The sequence below is a fragment of the Glycine soja genome, chromosome 11 (assembly GCF_004193775.1).
Source record: "Glycine soja cultivar W05 chromosome 11, ASM419377v2, whole genome shotgun sequence".
Classification (NCBI taxonomy): domain Eukaryota; kingdom Viridiplantae; phylum Streptophyta; class Magnoliopsida; order Fabales; family Fabaceae; genus Glycine; species Glycine soja.
Window position 1 is genome coordinate 35,833,237 of NC_041012.1, and position 22,991 is coordinate 35,856,227.

At 33.9% G+C, this 22,991-nt stretch overlaps 3 protein-coding genes across 4 annotated transcripts; 1 reads left to right on the forward strand and 2 right to left on the reverse strand.

Moving 5' to 3' along the window:
* On the forward strand, positions 1-3,546 carry LOC114376512. 2 transcript variants are annotated; one of them, XM_028334674.1, is made up of 9 exons: positions 1-119; positions 290-417; positions 549-630; positions 1,105-1,187; positions 1,390-1,428; positions 2,027-2,097; positions 2,174-2,288; positions 2,429-2,531; positions 3,216-3,546. In XM_028334674.1, exons 1-8 carry the CDS (start codon positions 50-52, stop codon positions 2,501-2,503), a joined length of 663 nt encoding a protein of 220 aa, XP_028190475.1. In that variant the 5' UTR covers positions 1-49; the 3' UTR covers positions 2,504-2,531; positions 3,216-3,546. The 2 variants fall into 2 exon arrangements, with proteins under 2 accessions (XP_028190475.1, XP_028190476.1); XM_028334675.1 differs by lacking the exon at positions 1,390-1,428.
* A 55-nt stretch (positions 3,547-3,601) lies between these two features.
* Positions 3,602-6,686, reverse strand: LOC114376510. The gene is made up of 2 exons (XM_028334672.1): positions 5,922-6,686; positions 3,602-4,293 (listed from the first exon to the last, which is right to left on the reverse strand). Exons 1-2 carry the CDS (start codon positions 6,525-6,527, stop codon positions 3,931-3,933), a joined length of 969 nt encoding a protein of 322 aa, XP_028190473.1. The 5' UTR covers positions 6,528-6,686; the 3' UTR covers positions 3,602-3,930.
* A 2,942-nt stretch (positions 6,687-9,628) lies between these two features.
* On the reverse strand, positions 9,629-13,400 carry LOC114377384 (beta-glucuronosyltransferase GlcAT14B-like). The gene is made up of 4 exons (XM_028335863.1): positions 12,692-13,400; positions 11,947-12,022; positions 11,689-11,804; positions 9,629-10,745 (listed from the first exon to the last, which is right to left on the reverse strand). Exons 1-4 carry the CDS (start codon positions 13,245-13,247, stop codon positions 10,231-10,233), a joined length of 1,263 nt encoding a protein of 420 aa, XP_028191664.1. The 5' UTR covers positions 13,248-13,400; the 3' UTR covers positions 9,629-10,230.
* Positions 13,401-22,991: the final 9,591 nt, after the last annotated feature.

Genomic DNA, 22,991 nt, shown 5'->3' on the forward strand with positions numbered 1-22,991 from the left:
AATGGTGGGCATTTTGGTAAAATCATTCCTTTGTGTATAAAACAAGGACATGGATTTTGTGAAGCACAAACAAATGGCGAGCACTCTGCTGTCCGTACACCACTTTCTCCCCTCTCAAAGTAAGCTTAATTGCAAGCAATTTCATCAGATTCATCGGTGTTCTGTATCAGTTTTAGTCAAATTCTCAATTCCCTTTTTAATAAAGTGTGGATATTTTCACCAAAATACTAATGGGGAAGTTTGATACTGGTGTTGGTTTTTAATATCATGTGTTTCTTTTCTTTTTTAGGGAGGGAAAAGATCGGTTGCTTGAGTGGTGTCAGGACTTCATTTTGTGGTCAAGTTGTGTGCAATTCAAGTTTCTGTGGGAGACAAATAACTAGAAGCCATGGAAACCGTCTTGTTGTTCACTCACTGGTTGCTACTCTACCATTTCTGTGGTCTCTGTCATTTTATTTATCATTGCTTATAATTGTGGTTTGCATATATTTGAAGTCTCTTTGGTGTAGTTACTATGAATTATAACTATGGAAATTCTTTGTTGGCAGCTTGGAAGGAAGGTGAAGTCTGTGAAGAGCAGAGAGACTGTAATTCCTGAACCAGATTACAGGATTCCAATTGTGCTACTCGGTGGTTACTGATTCTCTCTTTATTTGTATGTGTCTTGCCAAATAGTTTTAGGCTTTTAAGTAAGCGATAAGGCTTACTGTATAGACTGTATCTCTGTAACCATGGAAAATGGCAAGGTGTATCCCTATATATTTGAGTTGACTGTGCACACCGTTCTCAAATCAGCAGGCCATATTATTTGGGCGTTGTCCTGAATAATCTGTCTACGACTACGTAGTTTGGTTGATGACCCTTTAATTGGACTGAAGTCACTGAATTTGATTCATCAGAAAAATAAGTACCCATATTGACCATCTGTTGCCTTAGTTTTGGGTTCTTTGGAACTCGGTGAATCAAAATCGTTTCAAATGAAATTAGCCAACTCTTTTAACAACTTCTTAGTGCTGTTAACTCATGTCTTTTTTGCCTTTCCTTACATATAAGCAGATTTACAAATTTCCTAAAATATTATTTGGCTTAAAATTGTACTGTCAGGTATAGCTGGTGGATTGGTTTACACAGATAATTTGGTACCTGCAGTACCTGTTGGTCTCCTTGGATTGCTTCTGTTGTTTCAGGTGATTATTAGTAAAATACAGTGTAATTAAGAAAGGTGCAAAGTAGCATGATGATCTGGTATTGTTTTTTTAAAAGAGGCTATTAGTAAGATTATTTTGTCTGATGACTTTTCACTGTGTTTGCTACAAGTTGCATAATATGTTCCATTCCACTTTTCAGAAGCTGATTTTTTCTATTATTATTTGTCTCTTATTTCCTCAGACCACTAGAGTGAGATTTGTCTTTGATGATGAGGCTCTGGTTTGTTCTCTTCTTACTTCTCCAAGAACTTTGTGCTTTATGTATTGCATTATTTACTTTCTTAGCACTTACGCTTCAAGTCTTCATTATTTACTTTCCTAAAAACCTCAGTAGTTTGTCTTATTACAGCTTAAATTTGTTAATTCAAATTAATCTGAAAGGCCCACAACTTATACACATTCTTAAAGCACAAAATGTCATGCCATTATGTAAATGAATGTCAGATAATTTATTTTTCTTTATACTGCAAAGCAAGTGGCCCTTCTAATCATAATAACCACAAACAGAGAATTCGCCCCATTGATTTCTGATAACAATTATATTTTCAAACATTATGCTTTGTAGCAAATCTCTACCTCTTTTGTTTGATGCAAAAGGACTAAATTGCATGAAGAAACACACTATGTTCTAGAGTTTTGCAGCTTGACCGAGTGTTACTTTATATATGGTTTATATTTATATGAAATTATCATCCAGTTCTGGCTACCATCCTAGTATATGTAACTTCAGCAGCATATTGTGTGCATGACTTCATGTATATTTATTCTTCTCTCCTTTTAGTTATTCACATTAGTTTTATACAAAATTTATGGTTTAGGAGGTAAAGATAGGTGAACAGCTCCAGGAATCAGGTGAGAATGTTTTCGTGGGAGGAAAAAACCGCTGGAAGTAAGTACCCGATTTCATGTTTACGCTTACTAGAATTTCACAACAGTAGGACAAAAACTAGTTTGATATGCTGCAGGTACTCGACATTTGTTAATTGGGAATTCTGGTGGCCAAACTTCCCTATCTTGGTTTACTTCAAGGAGTCACAAACGAAGCCTGAGGGACAAATTCATTTCTTTCCCATAATATTTGTAAGCAGTTTGGATGCAAGTATAGCCAATACACATATAGGAGATAGCTAAGAAAATAAATTTTTCATTCTTACTTAAGTTGCAGACGTTAAGCTTCAACATTTTTTTATTGTTTCTTGTTGATTTATTTTGACAAGCAGAATGGGAAGCAGCTTTATGATGTTATGGTGGAAAGAGCTGGCCCTTCAAAAACTAGTGGACCAAAAGAATCCTGAGGACTGAGATGTGTGGTTAGAGCCTCAGGTATCAACCCTCTGCCTGAATTATAATCATTCTTTATATACCAATTCAGTAAAGGGATATGGATTGCTTGCTGTTTGATAGACCAATCTTGCTAGGCAGTATTGCTATGGCAATTGGCAGAGTTATCATGGATTTTTGGCATCCAGTTATAACTTTATTATATTGAGAGTCAATCTCATTAGCCTGTGAATTTTTTTGTCTTCTGAGTTCCATGCTTAGGTCTTTAGTTGTGTAACTTGTGTCTTCTGTCTACTCTGTTTTCTTCGTGCTTGCCCTGTTGCATAAATGGGTATCGGGAAAATTGTGGTAGAACCAGCGAATTCTACTGAAATTTTCTTTATCTGCCACAAGTTACATTGCCCTTACACAAATGTATGACATGTTATTTCTCAATAGATATTCTGTGAGTAATGTTATATCACCTTTTAGGCTTTTACTAATCTTCTGTTAATCCTCTTAATACTTTACAGAGAAAGTAATACATAAAATGATAGATGTATTTAATATCTTAAAAAAATATAAAGCATTTACTATTTTCTTCTTTTGATAGTGAGAATTAGGAGGAGGTCCGTTTAAAATTATTATTTTTGTATCTGTGGCATCAACAACCTACAGAATTGGTTATTCGTTCATTATACAATAGAATAGTGGTCCTAAAGTTTCTTAAATGCTCGTGTTTTACAGTTGGGGTAACTCGGAAACCATTGAAGTCCACTGCCGGTAAAGAGGCTTCTTAAGTTGGGATTGATATTTGTTTGCGTATGAGAAGAGCATGAAAATTTCCTGTTTCTCTTCCACATATTGATCTCTCAGTTTCAAGTAGCCAGCAAGTTCAAATTAAACAAACAACTTAATTATTTGAAGTCTTGTTAGCATATAACACAAGTATAGTTCGTCTTATTCCTTTCGAGATTGACCAGTGATTGATTTTACTTCATTTTGGAAGATGTATAATATCACAGTACCCATATATTTGACTTATATTAATTCCACAGATGATGTAGTTCTCTGTATACTTCAGGACTCCATATTAGTTGACATATCAAACATGAGAAATTGATACACAAGTATTTTATAAATAGATTTCAATATATAATTGGAAATTTGTGGAACTCATTAAACAAATGCCTACAAATAAAGGCATGTATACAAGACCTAAACCCAAACAGACCTACCCAAGAATCATAGGTGATGCTTGTCCAATAACACATGCATTTCAAACTACGTGGACAGATAGAGAGATCACGAAGCAGCTTGCAGTTAGCGATGTAGTTGCCACCCGTCTTAACTCGTTTCCATCAGCAATCAATCCACCACTCAAGAATTAGCTGACATAGTCAACTGGCAATAACTTGGTTTTCCATCTAGGAGCAGCAAAAACTAAAAACCAAAATTATGATCAATCCTTCTTGACGCAGTGTGCATCTGTGCCATGTTGGGTGCAATCATGATAACCCACACTACGTAGGAAGTCTCGAATCTCTTTTGCACTGCTATTACTGGCCCGTAACAAGCGCTCATCTTCTTCGTATATGAGATAAGGGGCTTGGCTTCCTTTCCTTGAGAGCAACTTTGATGCTCCTTTAAGAACGTGATATTCCCAGCCCTGAACATCTATTTTAAGCAGAAGCACACGCTCTGATTTCGGAATCACTTCATCAAGAGGAACAGTCCTTACTTGAAAAGCTATCTCTTCATTGGACTTAAATGCCAACTTTGCACCTGTGGCAGAAATCGCACTGTTGTCCAACCTACCCACCAACTGGAAAATCAAGTAAAATTGAATTAATCAGCATTGAAAGACAAGCAGAAGTTGCAATGTAAAATAAAGTAATTCATTTTCTTGTCATTTTATTTTTCATGTCCGAAACAATGAGGACTTGGCTTATAGATTTTAATGGTTACTAACTCTCACCCGGAAGAAGATATAGATTTCTCCCCAAATCCATTTCATTGGAGGAAAAAAAAAGGAACTTTGATATAAAATCATGGAGTCAACTTGACAAGTATAATTAAAACCAAAAACAAAAACAGATTTCTGTTGCATCTTTTTCAAACTATCAAACACTTTTTCGACCATAGCACACAGTCCATCTTGTGCATTATTTTGAAGATGCTATAGAAACCAGCTTAAATGAACATATTAAATCTTTGGAGGCCACTTTTCAAGCTGGTGAGGAGGAGATTTGAGACTTACAAGTTATGGCACTCATCCAAGTCTATCCAACCAAAGCAGACAAGCTGGCTCTTTAAATAAGCTTTTCTAACGGATAAACAGATCATCATTCAAAATATGCCATGTGAAAGGACTAGCCTGCCCTAACAAAATTTTAATCAGAAATTTGGGGATATTGTGGGGGCACAATTGGAAGTCATTACCATCACCTGAACCTAAGACCTTATTTAAATCTCCATCCAACCCAACTAGCTGAACTAATCAGGTCTCTCAAAATCTTATGGTCACCTCAAATGATCCAAAATAGCTCATCTAAAAAATATCCTTGAGCTTCAACATAACTCCAAATGGGAAGCTAAGAATCTTTTGAATTGCTAGACAAGAGAATACAACAAAAAATATAGCTTTTAAGAAGCTAACAGAAGATTGGTCAGCTAACAAAGGGAAAACTCATGAGGATGCTGCCACCAGTAAGATAAAGATCCAAGCAATCCTATACCTCACACATGCATGTGTTGTTTTCCCAATAAATCTGCATACTGGTTATCCTTATGCAAAACATGAACTCACACACACACTCCTTCTCTCTTTGCAAGAGTGCGAATATCCTGAATAATAGCTCCATATAAATGGCATGCTGGGTCTGCCTTATTTACCATTTTAATAACTTCCAGAGAAGATGATAAAATATGCTTTGATTGATTTACCTTATTCTGTAACACCGAACCTATTCCAACATAAACTAAATAGACTAACTGAAATATCATTAATTGCTTCCTATCCTTTAACTAGAATCAACTCAAGAACATCCTAATAAATTATATTTACATATGGCATTCCATCGACAATCATGCAAAGAAGGATTAAGATGTAAGTAAGTTTATCATGAAATTCCAAAATGTCCTACCAGAAATTTTGAGCTGATTCACCTTCACCCTTTTGAGAGTGGAAAACCACAATAGAAGTTCAAGGAAGTGGGCTATCAACTTGTCATTTTCGCAAATCTATTTATCTTAACCAGAAACAATCTCCTCCACTTTTATCTCTGCACTTTAGATGATTATTTTCTAAGCTAATTTGATTAGTATCCAACACTCCAACTAACCTAAGCCTTCTTCTACAATCCCTCATTATAGTTGACTATATAAACTTACAGAAAACCAAAATTCAAAGGCAAATCAAAATTAAATAAAAAAATGATAAAGACAAGTGACCTTGTGAACGGTAATGTTGCCAACGCGATCCGACGCAGCGGCCTCGAAGACAGTGACCAAATCCGCAACTCTATTGAAGTAAACCCCTTCACAGATCTTCTGCAAATTCTCGAACACAGGCTCGAAAGCCAGAACCCGAAACCTCATAGCGGAGGCGGCGAAGGACGCCATGCCGACATTGGCACCGACGTCGACAAAAAACCCATCCTTACCCTCAGTCCTGGCCTTCTCGAGAACCTCCTGAACCGTAACGGAGATGTCGGGTTTCCGAAAGGGTTTGCCCTTGAGCATCCTCACGATGTTCTTGTGGGGCTTGTCGGGTAAGGTTCCAAAATCGGAGAGCGAGAAGAGGAAGGGGTAGCGGACGCCCTCGACGGTGTTGGCGACGACGGGGTGGGCCTGAGGGGAGGCGGTGCAGTCGAAGGGGGAGATTGCATTGAAGGAGAGGCGGGTGTTGAAGGCGGTGAGGGTGGTGGCGGGGTTTGAGGGGCGTGAGGTAAGGAATGCGAAGAAGAAGAAGACTATGAGAGTGGAGGAGAAGAGTAGGAACAGTAGCTTTGGGGAGAGGAGTCTGGTGGCCTTATCTCTTTTCCAGGCATTTGCCATGGAAAAGGACTGTGTTCGTTATCGAAGCTGAAGCTTCACTCAATGAATGGAGAAGGGGATTTCAGTTCCAGATTTGGATCTGCTAGACGATAACACCCTGCTTCGACTGTTTGTGTTTCCTCTGCTAGAGAGAGAATAAAGAGTTTTTTTATTAAGTGAAACATATCGATTAACGGAGTATAGTTTTTTACTTTTTTTCAGAGTAATGATGTATCAGTATATGGATCAATTTTTATTTTAAAAAATATATTTTTTGTTTTTTAAAATCAAGAGACTTTATAAATAAATAAAAAAAGACAATCTGTTGTTAATTTACTCTAATTTGTATTATAAAGTTATAATCACATTTAACATAAACTTTAATGGAATTATTAATATTTTTAATAAATTTAAGAATTTTTAAGTATATTTAATTTTTTTTCAATACATTAATTTTTTTTCTTGTCTGTTTCTTTTCTCTTAAAGTCTATATACACTTTCCAAAATACTTTCTTTATGAAAATTAATCATAATAATTGTCATGTAAAGAAATAGACTCAAAATAATTCTTATTTTAATTTTTTAGTGTAATATTAACTATTTTTTTACTTATATCATTTAAAATATTAATGATAGATAATAAAAATTAAAATTAAATTAATAATAATAACATTAATTTTTGAAAAAATATTATTATTATCTATTTATTAATTCTTTTACTTATGTAAAAAAAAAACCTAGGATGATAATGATCATGGACTAAGGGAATTATATTTTTGTCTTATATTCTAGTAAACTTTTTTTATAATATCATATTCTCTATCAAATTTAAAATATAGTTTAACACATTTACATTTTTCTATTTTAATTTAATTTTGTTGTGTAATGCACGAATAATACACTTTTTTTTTATAAAACAAATAATCAAATAAAGTATGTAACTTTATTATTTATTTTAAAAATATTAATCAAATGTAATTTCAATATTTTTGTGGTGTGATATAGAAATATGTACTAAACATGTGGCATGATGTTGGACAAGTGGCTTCAATAATTTAAGAGGGAGTGAAATAAGTCTTACAAAATTTTCTACTAATAAACTTTTAACCCCTTTTAAATCATAAGTTTCAAAATGTAGAAAAAGAAATAACAATTAATTTAATAATGTTCTTTAAATGTGTAAGACAAATTTGATTGCAATAAAATAAATAAGATAAGAAAAAAGAGAATTGTAATCTCGATTTATATTGGTTGGCCACTTCCTGTGCCTATATTCGGTCCTCAAGTAACCCAGTTTTCACTACCTCTACACTTTGAACACACCTTGAGACCCTCATCCTTGTGTTCAATATTCTCCAAGAGGCAACTCGTCTCTTGATTACAATTCTCACAATCCAAGAGACAATCAATTCTGTGATTACAACTTACTTTCTGAGATGAATAGAAATATTTCTCTTCCTTTAGAGTGGATGATACAAATTGAAGATCCTAGAGGAATTTCTCTCTTTTTAAGATGATGATACAATTTGAAGTCCTTAGATGAATTCTCAATAGATTTGCAAGTGTTTATCCAAGAGTTATTGAGGGAGCATTTGATAATTAAGTTCTTTTAGAATCTCTCACATACTTTTTTAAGTCAGACACATATATATAGGCTCACCGTGCCTTTTCAAAATGGTTGAAAGAGATGTGTCTTTTCAAAAAACTTTTTTTCTGAAATTATTCACTAATAATCGATAAGGTATTCACAAATTATAAATGTTGAGCTAATAAAAATTGAGCTTGACTCATTAAATAATTGAATATAATCTCAAACTTGAGTTTATTTAATTAAACAAATAAATTTGATCAAACATTTAACGAGTCAAAATTTAATAGGTCACAAATAACTCAACTCAAAATGTGAATTTGGTAGCTTTATGACATTCATTGCTTTAGAAGATGCAAGAGCAAGGGAGCTTGGGGGCTAAGGTCATGAAGATTTTGCTGCTTTTCCTCTTGAATGGTGAAGCAACAAAATCTTTAGAGTTATGGGACTAAGCCTTTGTTTAGTTTAATGCTAGATAGATAAGAGACACACATTCTCATATACCTTTTATGAGAAGTAAGAATTTGTATTTTTTTTTATTCAACATTAAACCAAAAAGATAGACTAAGTTTGTTGAGAGACTACACATTGTGGGCATTGTGATTGTATTATTTTAATTTTAGACTTAAATATGTTTGTCTTTTAAATTCAAGTCTTTTTTTTTTAGTTTTTCAATTTTAAAATTATTTTTTTAATTCCTAGAATCCGCAAAATATTATTTTAATCTTTATGTACAGTGTGAACTAAACAAGAAATAAGAGATTAACAATTTATGATAACTTTTGACGGTCAAAATTTAATGTTTTATTTTATATCTTAAAATATAATTTTTCTACGAATAAAAAAACATTTTTTTTTACCGTTAAAAGTTATCAAAATCAAGTCAAAACAAAAAATAAATAAATATGCATTAATAACTTTAACTTTTTTATTAACTTGATTCTAGCAACTTTAAACTATGAGATAATTGTGCTTTAAAGTATATAATAGAAAATCAAATTATAACCGGGAAAATATGTCACAAATTATGTATCTCTTATTCTTAGTTTGACTTACACTATGTGTGAGAATTAAAAAGAGTATTTTATGGATTTTGAGAATTAAAAAAAATAACTTTAAATTTAAAGGACTAAAAAGAAAATTACTCAAATTTAAGAGACTAAAAACATATTTAAGCCTTTGTTTATTTATTTTTAGTTTACTGTCAACTGTTTGAATTTTGAACTGTGAAGAAAACAAAATGAATCTTTTAAAGTGAGGAGTTTGTTTTTAAAAGTAAAATTTGATGCTATAATCATTGATTAAAAATGTAATAAAATACATGTTCGTGCATAAGAAGTGCAGAAAGGGGAAGGAAAACATAGCCAACACTGGTATGTTAAAAACAGTAAAGAAAAAGAAACCAAGATACAGCATAAGAGCCATATAATGTAGATCGGTTCCCTGCAGATGATCCCTACCCTCCAATGCACAGGCACAAAAAGTGCAAGTTGCTTTATTCTTTTATCAACATGCTGAATTTAGAGGGCACTAATTGGTCTAATAGTAAATGATCTCCCTTTTCACTTGTTCGCAAGAGCCTAACGGCTTAACAAATGTTCATTCATGAAAAGAAAATAATGTACCTCAACTCATGAGGGTAATAACTCGACAAAAGGGAGAGAGAAAAGAAGGCAAAATAACTGGCATCTACTTGAGCATGTCCTTGTATAAAAGACTAGGAGAGTACTTCTCACGGACTTGTGCACTTTCAGCCTAACCGTACCAGGCATTCTACCCCTGTATTATATAATTGAATCTCTTATTTGCTATAAAGACATTCTAAGGAGTACAACAATTGCATTGATGACAAGTCCTTGTCATTCATAAAATTTAATAAATCATGCGAATCAATGGATACATATTGACTACAAATGTGTGGTCACGTTAAAATTTGTGTAAAAATAGTAGAAGTTGAAGGGAAGCCGTGGTTTTGAAGAAATGGTTCCTTATGTTTTCTGATCTGTCTTCTCATATTTCGTGTTTGTTGGTCTCAGAACAACCTCGGATGTCAACTGGACATCATAATTGTTTGCTTGTTGCTGTTGAGTGATGGAAAAACAGCAATGACCATAGCAAGGTGTTTAAACCTGGGTGTCAAGAACACTGCTTAGTGTGAAAATCTTCTGATGATAACAAACCATTGATAAGGCGTTTAAGCCTTTCTGCCCCAGGGCCAGGCTTAAGTTCAGTGATATTTCTTATGGCAGAATATGATTCGGTGATGTTTGGATTTGCTTGGTCAAACCACCTGCCAGGCACATAACCATGTTCATTTCGTCCCAAGAGTTCAGTATCAATCTTATCCAAGAGTGGTTCATTCCTGCCAAATTTTCGAGCAAAGGGAGTGTTGCTGTCAACCATTTTCTGGTAGTTATCAATTGTAAGGAAATGTGGATGTTGTTTTGGAGGGTTGTCCCATGATATGAAGTGGAGGTCATGGTTCACAGTGGTGTTTCGGAACTCCTCAGCATTGCAGATGACTGTGTGAAAATACCCTTCAGGGGAGGATAGAAAATTGGCATAATACATCAAGACAATTCTAGGCAAGTTATCCCATCCCCATAACAAATATTCAACAAATTGGCGAGAGAGCATCATCCAGGCAGAACCTGAGCAAAATCAAGTAGTATAGCAAAACTTAGATAGCATAGAGCTGGATTCTAAGCCTTCCACTTATGGACAACTATTGAAAAAACTTGAGATGATAAAATGCTGTATTTCATAGATTCAAGTAAACTAGGTGATCTCATGTGGGAGTTTAGCTGCAAATGGCTTCATGTTGAAACAAACTTAAAAGGATCCTGCTAACAAATGGCCTAATGACGTAAGTTAAGGTGCACCTAAATGACTTAATACACTTCACTAAATGCTGTTAATTACTTTAAAAATTAAGCATTAAATGATTTTTGTATATTTGATGTAATAAATGTTATCTTTTTCCAGGAATACTTTCTTCTCTTGTTCAATTAACCAATGTCCTTAGTGCACCTGTTGGCATTTGTCAACTTAAAATTGAGGGAAAGGACACCAGAATAAGCATATGCAATTAGACCCCTTGTATGAATGATATGAGTTTATGGGTAAGGGATACACTGCTCATGATAATGTTTGCCAAAGGCATAATTAGGATTACTAATGGCAATCAGTACCTGAGAGACATATGGGATATTGAATTCCAGACAGATGTGAAAACTGTAGCAATAAGAGAGAAAAGGAAAAGAATGGAGAAAGGTGAAAAGGTGCTGTAAGCCTGGGTAATTATACTAAAAACCACAGGCTACTGCAGTCATCTTTATTAGTAGGATTCACAACACTATCATTACTCTACCCCCCTCTCTCTCTTCCATCATGGCTGTTTAACTTCAATTTTCAGATTTTTCCCCCCTGCTCTTTTGGTTTATGTAATATCTTTAATTTATTATAGGGTTACATGTCTCATACTACTGAAACATTCTACATATTTGAAAGAGCAAAATAATAAAGGTGGCAAGAGAAAAATAACAAAATAGAGATTTAATCAAGATGAGGGGCATCAGATTCCAAGTTTCTCACCTGTAAACAGCTTATATGCTGTGGGAACATTTCTTTTCTCTGTCACCCAAAATAAATCAGATTTATTGACACTATAAAGAGCTGGATCAATGATAACAGGCTTGGCTCTCTGATCTCTATTGAAAAAAAAAAACAGTGAAGATTTACTTAAAAACTAGAGATATGTTTGATATTTCACAAAATTGAATGTTACTTTTGAAGAAAATGAAGTGAATCATGTAATAAAACACAGGTTGAAGGAAAGGATTAACAACTTACTCCTTCCAGCCAATATCACTGGTGTGCTCAATAAAGTTAAGGTGTCTTGGAATTGATGACAGTGTGTGCAGCAGATCTGTTGAGCAAAAGAGATGTAGCAGGTGATTGTGAAAACAGGGTAACATAATTCACAGTTCACATTCTCTAGTAAGTTTCAACAAATTACAGATTTAAGTATAATTAACTAGCAAATCATCATAAAATCCATAACAGAAATTTATTTATTTAATACGAATATTATTATGCATCAAATATACATGGCATAGTGGTTAGTGGTTACTCTTCAAAAGATTAACTAATAAATGAACAAGCAACAATGAAAAACTAGTGGAGTTGGAAGCAATTTTACTTTTAACTGAAACCTGGTATTCCTCCTCCCCCACCACCCCGGGCTACAACATGAGAGAGAGGGGAACAAGCCTGTCTGCTGACAAAAACAAACAACTCATTGATGAGCAAACCAACAAATGGAACAACTTGGAAACAGATTGAAACCAGATCACACCAATTTAAAATTCAGAAACTCGGAGCAAAATTACCAACAAGATACACATCTGGTTCTCACATCACATCTCAGAAATGCATTCAAAAACAAAAAAGCAGCATTTAAATCAATTAACACAAAACTGAAAACAGATAACAAATCAACAAAATTTCCCTAAAACACACAGAAACCAACAAAAAGAAAAACACTGACTGATCAAAACAGAAACAAAGTCAAGGGAGAGAAAAATAAAGAGGGTACCATCTTGAGTGATCAAAGGGTAATCGGAAGCGCTGAGATTGATGAACCAATCCCAGAGTCCACCTTCCTTTAACAAAATGGCAGCAGCGTGGAGAGTATTAGTGACCATAGTGGGTCCCCTATAAGTAACCAAGTTGGCCTTAACAACCATTCTAACATTGCCCACTTTGGAAAAGAGAGGTTCGTTCTTCACAAAGTTTGCAAGCTCCAATCTTTCTTGAGAAGAAGCTTCGAGGTCCAAGTGCACAACGTATTGGTTCCTGGGATGGTAAAGGGCCTTGAGGGTTCTCTTCAGAGTGCCGCCATCGCCCATTGACCCCGAGATCAGGTACGCGATCCTGGGAACAGAGTCACTGGATGACGTGGCGGACAACCTCAGCTTTGACTCCACGAAACGAGGCTCCTCCACCCTGCCACGTGTACGGTAGAGGTAGAGCAGGGAGGAGGAATCGGAGGAGACGAAGATGGAAAAAAGTATGAGCAGGGTGGACAGTAGTAGAGACAGAACCAGTGGAATAAACCACTTCTTCTTCTGCTGTTTGTTGTTGGTCTCCATGGGATGATTAAGCTTTTCACTCAAATGCCAACCTAACCTTTGTTGCTGCAATACAAATCCCGTTTGCTGGGGTTTCTTTCACTGTTTCTGTCGCAAGGACAGACACAGAGAGAGGAAGAAAATAAGAAAGAGAAGACGTGTAATATTAATTACTATTAATTATAATTATAATTACCGGTAATAGTCTAATGCTAACAATATTATAGTTAATGGTATATTTTTGTGGTTGTACTTGTCATTGTATATTAGTCAATTAAACTCTGCGTCGCTTTCCTTTTTTTTTTCTTCTTCTTCCTTCGCCGCTTCTAAGTTCTAACACAGCTCTTTCGGTTTACAACTAGTTCTTAGTCCACCAAAGAAAAATTTTTTATTTATATTTATTGGCTTCCATGGATGATTATTAGTATTTTCTTAGCACATTCGTGACTCGTACAAACTATGATTAATAATATTAAAATGACTTATCATTGTTGTTGTTTTACTTTAAGAAGGAGTATGTTATTGCAGGCTTCCATGCTTATTGATACATAAATACATTATGTCTATTATTTGCTTTATTGTGTTAATAAAAAAATGAAACAATTTTAGAGAAATATTTACAGAATGTTGTTGAATAATAAAATTGATTACTAAACTAAAAATTTATACATCTTTTAACCTCTTTTTTTTACATTTACAAAACTAAATTTTAATGCCTTGTTTAAGAGAAAAAGTACTAAACATGTATTGAACTTAGAAAATAACTTATTGAAATATGTCATGTAAAGATTTGTAATATTATTGGTTACAATAAAAAAAAAGTGAACTTAACTTCTTCAACAAAACTTTCAAAATTAATTACAAGACATGTGTAAGAGAAATTCAAGAACCTTATTAATATGTCAAACTTGATTGTTAGTCCACTGATTCTTATATTCAAATATATCATGTCATATATGATTACACTCGTATATTACACTCTTTGTGTGTATAGTATGTATGAGAAAAATAAAATTCGTCATCCCACCATTCAAACTTAACCCGTGCTGTCCAAATTATTTATATATTACAGCATTGTTAGATGTAATCATATCAAAGTCATTCAATCAAATCTCGATCTCATACTTTTAGTCTCTTCGTGCTCTCATTATTAGACAAATTAATTCTGAAGTAAGGGGACTAAGATTTTATCTTATCTCATCCATCTTATATTTTATAAATATTATATGATATATAAAACATATTCCAAATGTATTTTAATCATATCCTACCATATTATCCTATATCATATTATGAACAAATACCTCAGGTAATTCTAAATCTCAGGAGAACCCTAAACCAAAACAACCTTTGAAGACTAATTAAATTGTAAAAGAAAACATATATTTGGGAGAAAAATAAATAATTTGTGACAAAATGTTAGTGTTAACTCGAGAAAAAATAATAATTCTTTAAACTCGAGAGAAATTTGACAAGGTGCACAACATGAATAGTACAGTGAAAGATAAAAGAATGAGCTGTGGGTGGGGAAGACTGAAGTCTGAAAAGCGCGAGTAATAATAATGCAAATATAAATATTGCAATGCAGTTGAACTTTAATAAACGTTGCATGAAAGATTAATAACGAATAAATACAACAACAAAAAATGAACGGATCTTTTTATATCCTACTAGTATCTTTTTGAGAGTTACTAGAGTATATTTTTTAACTTTTTTATAAATACTGATAATCGGTTTTTATTATTCTTATGGATAATTTTTTCTTGGATCTTGTTAATCAGTCTTCTTAAAATATTGGTTAAAAATTAAAAATATATATTTATTGTATAAATCATAAAAGCATAATTTTTATCTACGAATAGAAATATTTTTATTTTAAATTTTTTAACTAATATCCTTAAAATATTAGGTAACATTTAACTTTTTGTTTTAATACTGTAAACAAAAGCTGTAATCAAATTCTCTTTTGTTTTATGATTAAAAAAGATCAAACTAAATTTTAAAGAAGAAAATATACACGTGTCGTGATTAAATGAGGGGTAAAAAAGTTAAAGGTAGAGTGGGATATGTGCGGTGTGAATTTGGATCCAAGAAAAGCAGCGCATGACGTGACCGCAAAACTAAACAAGTGTCGGTAGTAGGCAGCTGAGCACAAACGCGATTGTTGTGTGTGGTTCACCCAACCATTTTTACACCCACTGGCCGTTAGGTAAAGAGCACCGCTCACACCCATTGGATAGCATTTGCTGTTTGGGATATTTCTTTCACGAATTATTTGTTTAATTTTTTTAATTTAGATTTGAAAATATTTATTTTTATATTTATTATAAGATCATAAAATATTTATTTCTGGATACATTACATTTTTTTTAAAAAAAAATATTTGAAATAATAATTTTATGCTACATTCTTAAGCAAAATATTTTTAAAAATAAATAAATAATCGATAAAGCAAACATGTGTATGAATTTTCGATATCATTTCATAAAATTTTCCAAGCATTTTTAAGAAAAGAAATATTGAGTGAATTTGTTTAAATTTATTTCTTGGAAAATAATTTATTTTAATAAAATAATAAGTATCGTTTTGTTTTTTGTTACATTTGTTTAAATTATTTCTGTTTAAAAATATATATATTTTATATCTATCCTGAGAAACAAATAATATCTGTTTATTAAAAATATATTTTTAAAAAGTATTTATTTTAAGTTTAAACAAACTAACACAATATTAATAACAAGTATTTTCTTATGTATCCATAAATAATGATATAAAAATATTAAATATGTTTAATAAAAAATCTATGTACTAGTAATGTAAATAGTTTTATCATTTTAAACAAATTAACATGTGTAGTAAATTTATTGATTTCTATAATCATCAAAAAATTAATTGGTTCCTATTCTAACTTTTATTGGTTGTAGACCATCTCATCGGGTAAATCGAACCAATATAATGGATCATTCGTGGAAGGACAATTTGGACCTTTAACATCAGGTTTAATTAGGGATACTATTGGCCCTTATACAAATTCCCCTACACAAATTGTTATTGAGTCTTATTATCCCTTGAAATTACCCTTTTACCCCTAACTTCAAAATTCCTCACCCTTCTATCTTCCCTCTTCCCCTTCTCATTCTTGTTTCTTCTCTTTCCTTCCTTGGCAAATACCTGCCCCTTCCCCTTCTCGTTCTCCTTATTCCTTTCCATTCTTGTTCTTATTCTCTTTCTTCCTCCCTAACCCAAACCTTTCCCCTCTCCTCCCCAACCCTTTTATTCTCTCTTTCTACACCCCCATCTAATTTTGAATTTTTTTGGTCTTATTCAATGGAACAACGATTCCGTTGTGGTTTTTGGCCGGAACCATGATTCCCTTTTGGTTATTAAAGTTTTCATTATTTTGTTATTATTTTTAATTATTATTTTTTAATATTTTTTGTTATTTTTTATTAATAGTTTAATTGTTTTTTCCTTTAATATCATGTGGCTCAAACCAAATATACTTCATACGTGGTTGGACGCAATCCCTCTCATAAGGGCTCAGGCCCCTCATATGATAGGGATGATGTTGGAGAGAGGCATCGGAGGCTGACTGCGTTAGCACATGATCGATGACATCCGTTAACAGAGCCAGTGCCAGAGCTAGAGGCACGCCCATCTAATAGGACCATTGGAACTCTATTTGGAGGAAGTCCAACTGATTTGTCATTGATCTATCTTACAGGGACCACTGTCTTGGTTATGTATGGATCCGACAGGCGTGACTTGAGATAAAGCTGGTTAGCCATGATGCCCAAGTCTTACCATTCCCCCCACTAAGTCGACAGTGAGGGCTTACATGGTGTGGTCAGGGTTATCAGTCCTAGTTACGCCATGATACCTTGATGCAAACAAGGGTTTCGTGAATGCCCTTATGGAGAAATGACACTAGGAGACGTTGTTTTTCCACCTGCCTATCGGAGAAACGACCATCACTTGGATGATGCGTCACGTTCCTGCATCTACCTGTGACAGGTAGGCCCATTGATCATGTCCCCTCCACCTTCAATAGAAAGGTCGTGAAGATTCTACTCCTGACTTACCTTGACAGTCCAACAGAGGAAGAGGTTATAACGGTGATTAACGCAGGTGCCAAGGTTAGGTTGACATGGCAGGCAAACCTATATCACTGGTACGTCTAGTCAAGATCGTACATGTAGGCTACCATTTCTTATCTTTTGCACTTGGTTGGCAATATGATATTTGCAGACAAGTCCTTGACTTGCGTCCATGTCACCTACCTCCTCTACCTCGGCAACCTCGATGACTACCACTAGTACGCATGGGGAGTCGCTACACTAGCGTACCTATATGACCATTTCTTTTGTGTGAGTTAGTACACCAGCAACTAGGTTGGAGGTTTCATGACGTTGGTCATGTTAAGTAAATAGTTGTTTAATTGTGCTTATTTGTATTTTACTTTCTTTACTATTGTAATTAATTTTTTTTACAGTTTTGTGTGTTTGTGCACCTACCCACTATTGGTTATTTTAAGTTTGGGTGCTCTGGATGACCCGATAGTCAGCAAATGGAAGCCAACATGAGGCACCAGGCAAGCTTATATGATCAAGGAGAAGCTGGATAACCTCCAGATGGATGTTGACATTTGGTTTCCTTATGAGTGCCACAGGGGGTGCGGGACGAATGTGTGGCCTTATCTTCCATTGGGTGATGTTGTGCTACATAGGGGTCCTTGGGGTTGCACCCTTGACTATTTGCCTTGGTTTTACTAGGTTTCCTACCCTTATGCCATTTCGCTAGAGGGGGGAGAGCTACCACGTCCTCCAATACGTTTATCGCCCATCCCAATATAGCTATCGCCTAGGCAGCCACCGACAGAGTATTTACTAGGTAGAGACTCTTGTTGCTAGTAAATCAAAATGGGTTTTGTTAATTTTTCCCCTGAATTGTCACTTCAAAAATAGTTATGAATTGAAATTGTTCTTGCAGGATCGAACCTAGATGGCATCAGGCACCATTAAGAGTTTGTTGGACCTCAAAGTTATGCCAGAGGACACGAGTCATCATCAAACCATACATCAAGCTATGCAATTAATGCATGAGGGCTTCGAAGCTAGGTGCAACTTAGATAGGCAAAGGAAGAGCGTTGCCTAGGATGGTGGCAAGGACGACAGGAAGGGTGGCAAAGACAGATGATTATTTAATTATTATTATTTGTACAATTTTTTGGTTTTTTTACGTATATATTTTTTTAGTTGATGGTGTTTCATTCACTTATTTGTACAATCGAGTATTTAAACAACATGTGCCTAGTAGTAACAACAATTCTTCAATTAATTCATAAAATAAACATCTGGATAAACAACAACTAAATAAACATTGATAATACAAACTTTTTTTGAAAATAAAATAAACAAACAACAAACGATTTTGATAAAGTAAAAACATGACTACACATATTTAACACGCATCATAACAATGATCTCATTAGTAGATCTTGGTTTCATTGATTTGCGCAGTAGAACAAGGATTTCATCTAGAGATGGGCAAAATTTGTATTTGATAATTGTTATGCATACATAATTTGTACATTTAAATCACATAACAATTATCTACTTTCCTCTTTTTTAATGCTTCTATTGTGTTAAAACGTTAGGAATTTAGCTTATTATGAGCTTTTATCCAGTGGATGCTAAAGTTAGTTAATTTATAGTGTTTTGATTGTATTTTTTTGTAGAAATGACACAACAAGAGGCCTGAAAGATGGTTTAAGAGATGGAGCAACACAATCAGTGCAACATCACCGCTCAGCACAAGAAGCCCCCCTCAGCGGGAGAAGCCAACTTGGAAGCCATCTGACATGTGCAGGCGTGCTAAGAGCACATCTAGTGGCTTAACGCCTGACCACTTAAGTCAGTTGGACTTTGCATGTGCGCTCAGCGTGCACATGCAAGCTTAGCACACAATCAATGTTGAAAAACATGATTGTGCTGTATTTTGAAGATAAAAGGGGGGAAATATTGTGCTATGATCTTCTTCAGCAGAGAATAGAGCTAGGGCACGAGAGAAGGGAGTAACCCCACTTACTTAGAGCATCATTCCTTCCATTTTCTCCATTTTTTTTCCATTTCTCTTGCTTCCTTTTGTATTTTGTAAGCTTCTCATGACAATGAGGGGCTAAACCACCCATTGTTGGGAGCTCAACAATCAAATACTCTTCATGTAATGATTATTAATATCTATTTAATGTTATTTCAATATTATTGTCTCTTTTCTGAGTTTATTGTCATGTTTGTGGCCTGATCATCCATGCATATGTAGTGTTATTGTGATTTTGTTGTATTAAGGGGGGTGTTGAAAAATATAACAACTTTTGTTATTATGCATATACAACATAATCACAATTTCATTATTAATAAGGGGTGAAAATTGTGATTTTGTGGGGAGGGTGTTTTTGGAATAAAAAGCAATCAACCCCTTGGTAGGGACCAAGAATAGTTATTATGGGACCAACAGTAACTCCTAGTTTAATGGCATTCCCAACATGATAATTTTGGGCCTTAGACCTTTGGTCCAATTACATTCCAGTCTTGATTTTAGGTTGGCATTATTGTCTCCTCAGGCACCCCAAAAATTACTTGCAAGTGTAAGTGACATTACGACCTCTTCAGATGTGAAGTAAGAATTGTAAGCATAAGTTGGCATTAGGACCTTCCCAGATATCCTAGAAAAACCCACATTGTGTGAGTCAATGTTATGATTTCCCCAAGCATAGAGACATAAAACTTGTGGCCATCCCAAGTGAGAAAACAAAAAAGAAATGTGTGAAGGTTATATAAACAACTCTCTAGTACCCCATTAAAGACCCATGCATATAGGTTAGCAGTATGACTTCCCGAGCTTGAAGATATAAGACTTGTTTGTCACAATCGGCTAAAATAGGCTAATAGGAAAGAAGACAAGGATGAAAAGACTCGTGAGTAGATCACATAACAATCCTCAGACACCCATAAAAAACTTAGTAGTGTAGGTCAACATTACGACTTTCCTGATCCCAAGTAACCAAGAAACTAAATACATACATGTTTAACCGAGAGGTACATTAAGCAAAATCATCAGTAGCTAATTACATACACATCCAACTGAGAAGCACACTAAGCAAAATCAATGAAGAACTAATTGCATACACGCCAAATTAAGAAATACATTAACCGAAGTCAACCAAAAGCCAATTGCACATGGATTCAATCACAAGTTGTATGACTAAAACACCTACAAGGGTTAGCATAACAACCTCATGTTGGCATATACAATCAAGAGATTAATTACATATGCATTCAATCGATAGATACATTAAGAGAACAAACTAAAAAAAATTATATGAGCAATCAACCAGACAATAATATGTCAAGTTAATCCTCCCTAAATTACACAATTGCGCAAATTCCAAAGGATCCCAATTTCATTTAATAATTCACTCATAAATGTAATATATTCTTAGCATTGTGGGTCAACCAAACATAGCAAGCAAACATGCCTTTTAGGTTCAACACTTGAGGAGTTATAGACCATTCAACCAAAAAGGTTGACTAAGCATAGCAAACACCCATACTTTTTTAGATTGAGTGCTTGAAGGAATGTTGACCATCCAACCAAGAAGGTCACCCCAGGATGGCAAGTGTTCATACCTTTTAGACCTAACACTTGAGAAACTATTGATCGCCCGATCAACCAGACCAATTGAGCATAATGAATCACTCGTAGTAGGACAATTAGGTCTCAAACATTGGGCCTAATGATATTTTCCAACATATGAAGATTGGACCTTTAACCTATGGTCCATTCATATCCCCCTTGATCACCCTAGGTTTACACACATTTTAAGATTTTGTTGAGAACTCTAAAGTTTGACTTTAATGTTTTCAAGATCTGGACATTAACAAGATGATAATATAAAAAATATATACTAATCATGTGTAGAAATTAAATTAACATATTTTAGTAATATTTACAATTATTTAAAACAATATGTATTTAGTGATAATAAATAATTTTTTGTTCTTAAAGATTTTATAATATGTCCACGACCACAGATTTAAAAAACCAGTAGTAATAAAAGTAATGAATTGTATTAAAAGTATGTGGCTATATATCACAACAATTTTAATGTAACAAAAGGTAAAAAAAATATAAATTGATTACTCGGAGAATAAAAAGGAATTATATTTAAAGCACTAATAACACTAAGAGTTCATTCGATTCCTTAAAAATTATGGTACTAGAGATGACAAGAAAAACAATAAAGGACAAAGACACAAGTTATATGACAATAGTAAAATAATATTTTTTTCTTTACTAAATACCTCTTATTAATTATCTTAATATAAGTTATATCAAATTTAATGTATTTATCGAAATAAATATAGAGCGATTATATTACAAAAAAAAAAAATTGTGTTTCCTTTTTAAAATGATTACACTGGTAATTATTTTTTTGGTTGTTAAAGAGATAATAATAAGGATATATATGTATTTTTAATATTTTGCACCTACCAACATGGTGTGGTATGGTTGATAGATAATATTATCTTTTAACTATGTAATCATGTGTTTGATCCATTTGAGTAAGGAATATCAGATTATTCACATAATATTTAATATATAAAATATATACCTATTAAATTATATGTATATAATATTATTATGCAAAATCAACCGGTACATACCAAATTATGCTAAGTTGATGGTACGACTGGTCTAACAAGAGGATCGAATTGATCAAATCATTGATTTTTTATTTATTTATAAGAGTTAAATATAAGTATAAAAAAATTATAATAATTCATATATCATGTTTAACCAATTAAGTTAGATTCCATGATAAAAATAGTAACATGCAAAGGTAAGAATTTGTCTTCTTTGTCTATACTATATGCAAAGGTAACGGTAAGGCTTAATGGGTAGTTTTTTTTCATTATATAATTTGAGTACCTCATCTCAAGGAAAGGCAATGCTGTTAACGTGTATGAGAGTTTCCTTTGATCTGTTACCCCCCTCCCCAAATGAGGTTTTTTAGTGGTCAAAATGTAACGTTAAGTTAGTTGCATTTTTGGGGGGTTTACACTTTTAGAGTGCAATTCGAGCAAAGGGAAGCATCGTGATTCTTGTGAATCCTCAAACCTTATTTATTTGTCCTCGTACAGTTAACAAGTGCCCTCAAAGTCAGCTATCCCATGTGATAAAAATTCGTCAAACACGCCAAAGTTGGGAGTATAGGCATAATGCTTCCATCCCCAAGTTCAAAACTGAACTCAATCACGTGCTACGCCACTTGTTTATTCTGTCCACTTCTCTTCCTTGCTAACCAATTGCTAACCACGTTTTACTATTAGACGTTACAATTAAGAACCGGTTTAGATAACCACTATCGGTCACGCTTCCTTACACTCCTCCTAAAACTATTGGTCCAATTGGAATGCCAAAATTGGTGCCACCCTAAATTTAATGTTATGATAAACCGATTCAGTGGCATCTTAATTAGAAGAAAAAACCACAAGAGTGTGAAATAGAAATACCAACACATTGTTTTTGCAAGTAAGCCCCACGTAATGGAAATTACCCAACCAAACCTCACCTAAATGAAAGGACTTAATTGGTATTATAATTATTATTGGATATCAAACAAACAAGGAAAGCCCATCAAATAGCCCAAGTCCGTTAGAAAGCGACACGTTATTATAATCGCACAATACTAAACCATCGATT